This window comes from Etheostoma cragini, chromosome 17 (genome assembly GCF_013103735.1).
Source record: "Etheostoma cragini isolate CJK2018 chromosome 17, CSU_Ecrag_1.0, whole genome shotgun sequence".
NCBI classification, from domain to species: domain Eukaryota; kingdom Metazoa; phylum Chordata; class Actinopteri; order Perciformes; family Percidae; genus Etheostoma; species Etheostoma cragini.
Genome location: NC_048423.1, coordinates 19,131,676 through 19,136,937, shown reverse-complemented (window position 1 = coordinate 19,136,937; position 5,262 = coordinate 19,131,676). Strand labels below are relative to the sequence as shown.

At 41.4% G+C, this 5,262-nt stretch overlaps 1 protein-coding gene across 2 annotated transcripts in view; it reads right to left on the bottom strand.

Moving 5' to 3' along the window:
* LOC117960490 (serine/threonine-protein kinase VRK1-like) overlaps positions 1–5,262 on the bottom strand; it is a 26,095-nt gene that overhangs the window by 14,645 nt on the left and 6,188 nt on the right. For both annotated transcript variants that reach the window (XM_034898418.1, XM_034898419.1), the window contains 3 exons: positions 5,002–5,110; positions 3,770–3,862; positions 3,002–3,134 (listed from right to left, as the gene is read on the bottom strand). In XM_034898418.1, the coding sequence (XP_034754309.1) occupies positions 3,002–3,134; positions 3,770–3,862; positions 5,002–5,110 (335 nt within the window). The remainder of the gene's footprint in view (positions 1–3,001; positions 3,135–3,769; positions 3,863–5,001; positions 5,111–5,262) is intronic.

The window sequence follows — 5,262 nt, the reverse complement described above, 5'->3', positions numbered from 1 at the left end:
GGGGGGGGGCTCAGCAATCCCTGATGATGATCTCCCAAGATCAGAATGGGAGAGCTGGTTAAAGACCGATGTTGACACTGACTCCATAGGAAGGGCCTTTGAGAGGAGTGATGTTAACTGAAGTCCTTCCATGTTGTCATCACAGACCCTAGAACAACTCAACTTTGAGGTTACAAAACCACGTGGGTGTTCCAAGAAGAATTTAAACAGACTTCTTTTTTCCGTTAAAGAGGTATGGCAGTGTGTTTTTAGATGAGCGGTGTGTGGGAGCCGAGCAGCGGAGGAAAGCTGCCTTTTAACATGGGTTTGAAATGTGTCATTTCTGTTTTTAAAAGGAAGAATACAATAAAAGTCACTGTATCACGCAACAGCTCATCAACTACTGCAGTCTTAATGTGAAGTCCATCATGCATTCATTAGTCTTAATGTCAATTACCTCTGGCAGACACTTCTGTCCGAGGCCAGCTTCCTTTTCCAAATTCAGGATCTAATGCAAACATCAGACTACTTGCACCATTCCAAGCAACATATGTGTGGCGCAATATTCATTTTCTAAAATTCAAAACAATTTTGGGTTTTAATCCATGTGGTGTCGGGACATTCCCTCGGCTAGTTTGACAACTTTCAGGATGTGACCGTCATGAGCACGAAGCGCTCTTCCATGCACAACTGTAGACACGGCAACGCATTAAAAAAGGAATGATTTTTATTTTACTTTACTGAACCTGTGAAATAAAACAACTTGACTAAACTATTGGATCCCTGTTCAGAGCAAGCGCAGAAATGTCACCACCACTAAAATTAGAGTTGACTTTCATGGTCACTTTTTTAACCAAACAGGTATGCACCAACACGTAGTGATAACAGAACCAAGATTCAATTATACGTTAGGTCCCAACATGACAACTCTGATAACAAGAGTTAGGTCTGTTTGTCCTTGTGGGTGTACAGTATGCATTTAGTCAGCGGTACAGTGCTTCCCATTGTTTTAAATGATCAACAACACTTCATTGCCACTGAGAGCCTGTTAAAGGAGAATAAAGATGAAAAACACATGTGATACCGACACTGGGAAAAAAGTGTTATAGCACTCTGGGAGTGCCATAATAGATTAACAATTACAAAGAATAGCAACTGCATTAAGCGGTGCTGCCCTATGTGCGTGTTCCGGGCACATTATCACAGCTCATTACGGTTTTGTGTGTGTCTGCTCTTCTGTATTTAATGCATTTTGCCCTCGTATGAGCAATGACACAGGACAGTGCAAAGAGATGTGCATGTGCCATTTACATACACTCTTAAACAGTTTGGAACATGCTTGAAAACACACAATCATGCACAATACATAAATACAAAAACACCCACACAACTACACACGCACGCACAGTTCATACGTTCTCCACATGTGTTAGACAGCGAGGTGAGGCGGCGATGCAGTCGTTAATTATCTCCTATTGTTATTCAGATTCCCTAAAGCATGCGGCAGTGTCACACTCTTAACCCCTTCCGCTTTGCAGTCTTGTCGTGTGGAGACGGTCTTCTGTCCGCTGGACGCCCACCGAATGGTGGTAATTACACCGTTTAGCTCTCGGTTCAAAGGCCTGCTATTCTGCCAGCTGCGTTCACCACACCTCGCCATGGCAACCTGTCAACATCTTAGCGGGGATTGGTGCCATCAGGTCAGAGAAGGGCCGATAAGGATCTGGCCCTCGGTCACAATCCCCATGCGCAGTGGATAACACTTGAACACTTAAAGTTGACAATATCTCAGGGAGAGGGGAGAGAGGCATTGGTGGGGGGGGGGGCAATATCCAGGAAGATACAAGCTTTACTGTTTTCTTCCCATAGACGGAGGTTTGTAAAGTTATTTGGAAGATTAGTGTAAGCCTGCATTCACGTTGCCCACGTCGGCCGCCAAACACGGGTCTGCCCATGCATTTTGAATGGGGGTGGGGGGTGCAATTCGGCTGAGGCGGTGGGGGCCGCAGGGGGAAACCTGGATGTTTTTTTGCTGGACATTGGTTGCAAAAATAAATTCTCAAGTATATTCTGAAGCCATAAGAAGTTGAAAACCATTCCAACAGATTCAGAGGTAAATATCTTTCAGTTAGCCCTCCAAAACGTCTTCCAAAGCTGTCGAATAGTTTGGGAATATAGTGCATCTAGAAAATGTAGAACAATCCAAAAAAACACGAGGACCAGGACATCACACAAATGGGCCATTTCTGTGACACTCCCACCGGATCATCGTTTATGGTCTGAACCGCATAAATATGTGTTTAAAATGATGATTAACTACGTCAGGATTGCTGCACTCTTTAAGCTCCAATAAGAGCACTTGGTGGAAAGATGGCAGCTTACTTTTCAGTGTGCTTTTTCATGTAGAGTAGCAACAAAATGTGTATCACAATTTTTAGAGCTCACCTTTCTCCCACTCTTTTCAAAATCATATTAAAATTGACATTACTTCCAATAGTTGTGGCTGACAGGACATTTTCTGCCCCGCTTTTACCTATCGATTGCGTTGATAGAAACACCACCGTGGGGATTAGGCAGTCTGAGCCATGCTAACTCACATTATCGAACTGGAGGGCAGTGGAGTTGGTTGGCGTGGAGCTCATAGAGGTTATCTGTGGCTGGGGCCTCTCTTTAACCAAACATCAGTGCCTTTAATTAATGGGGGACGAATACAAGAGGCAGGTTATGACTTCAGCTAATTAAGGAATTGTTAAACAGAGACGATGCCGGGGAATTCAGCAGGGGATGGAGAATCGATGGTCAATGAAGAGAGGGAGCATGTAGGCAATTTGCCAGTTAATGTGTTCCCAATATCAACCGGGGGAGGCAGAGGGCAGCGGGGCAGAGAGACTAGACTGTTTTACATGTCTTGACAAACAAAGACGTCCTACTAAAAAGGGCCGTGCTTATGATAGGATTAATATCGCCATACTGTTAAACTACCTAAGTAGGCCTGCTAGCCTTATGAATGTGGAAGACCTACCAAGTCCTCTGTGAGCATCAAGGCTGGTGTATTCGATGGTTCCATTGTGGCCCTTCTTGGGGTTCTCCTTGTATTCTTTGTGGACTCCATCAGGACAGTATCTGTAGGACAGCCCATAGTCTGCTAGATAGACCTACAGGACGGATACACACACAGACGCACACGCACGCACACACAGAGTATTTAATTACAAATTTGAGGTCTTTTCTTTTCATGTGATTTGCTCTGCTACATTTCAGAGAGAAATATTGCACTTTTTTTTATTATAAAGTAAACTACCCAACAATGTAACGACCTCCAAGTCCAGCTGAAATGATTTGACTGTTAAACAGAATGGTTTTCAGTTTCTAAATGTGAGGGTTTTTACTTTTAATACTTAGTAAGTCCATTATTTTACATATTTTTTTACAATGAATTATAATTAACATTTTCAATGCAGGACTTTAACTCTTAACACTTCTATTGCTAGTATAACTTGTATTTTTACAGTGTGGTATTGGTACTTTTACTTAAGTAAAGGATCTGAATACTTCTTCCCCAACTGCACATTTGTGATTACAAAGCCCTTCAACTAATAAAAGGGAATTTCTACTGTCCCAATCAGAGACATAATCCTTATTAAAACTATTTGCAAAAAAAATAGCATAATTTGCACACAGCATCATAATCCTTGATCGCGTTATGTTAGGTGTATATTCTCAGGTATACAGTAGACCTCAGTACTATGCACATGCAGGATAATTAGCGCATGATCTGCAGAAGACTTACACGTTCAGGGTCTCTGCAGCCCAGCATGAGGTTGGCAGCTTTAATATCTGCATGGACATACTCGTTCTCATGAATATACTCCAGAACATCCACCTGGCACGGGCCACAAACAGAGAATACACGCAAAATCAAAAATGACAATATTATTATGAGCAGATTGTGATGAAATGGAAGGGAATGAGTGTGTTAACATGCACAGGATACAGGTCACGTAAACAGCATATTCAGGGTTTCTGCAGGTTTCAACGAAGGCATTTCATTATGAATGAAATGTGAGAACTACATGACAACAATAAAGTGCATTGAAATGCAGAATCACTACAGTACTTGCGTATAAATACATTTATTTAAATTGAATAAAAGCCACCCAGAGTAATAATCTTAACATATTAGGGGTGGAAATCCCCAGAGGTCCCACGATGTAATATTATCACAATACTGATGTTTTGTCCTCTCACTTTTTCCTCTCACTTTAATTCAAGTCGACTGACCAAGCAATTGATTTTATTAAACTATTATTGGTCCAAAAAGTTCAATTGTCATGTGCAATTTATACAATAAAAGTTTGATACTTGGCATCAGAGTATCAATACAGTACTGCTGAGGTAAATAACGCGATACTATGCTTTATTGATGATTTTCTTTTTCAACCATAGTACATATACAGGGAATTATATTTGGACTATGGAAAGAAAGAACTACAACACCACAGACAGAATAAAAAATAAAAGCTTTTTCAATAAGGATTAGTAGGTAGCGTTACATGGACATAGGAAAACTATGACCTGTTCAAAATTAATTAAGACTTAGAACTAAATACTTCAGCGACTTTAAGACTTTTAAAGCCAGAAATTTAGAGTTTTTGAGACCCCGCAGAAACCCTGATATTCCGTTGGGTATTCCAATATCATTAAATATTACAAGCATTCGTTTGACATGTCGGCGCATTTAGAATATGCTACTCATATCGGGGTTTTTCACCTGTTTCACCACTCTTTAAGGCTTATGGTCAGCCCTGTGCTTTTCTATGACTGTTGCTGTGGGAGACATGCATGTCCTAAAGAGCACGTCTATAGTCAGAAGCAGTAACACAGCATCAAACATTATGAAAGACTTGGATATCAACATTGCAACTGCGAGCTTTTCAAGAAGGTGTAGTCGGAATAAATTAGCCATTTTAAGAGAGTCTGTAAAACACAGTGGGCCACTATTTTCTCTAAAGATAATCTCACCAGTCCTTGGCCCAGCTGGAGAACGGTGGCTGTCTTTAGTCGCCCTCCGTTGCGCTCGCATACTTTCTGAAGATCAATGCCGAGTCGGTCCATGGCCATGAAACGATACCTGAGAGGGAGAGGAACAGATCAGAGGTCAGTGTTTTCCTTCTGATTCTGATTAAAATCCCGTTTCCCAATTCCTTATATGTACAGTGGGTACGGAAAGTATTCAGACCCCTTTAAATTTTTCACTCTTTGTTTCATTGCAGCCATTTTCCA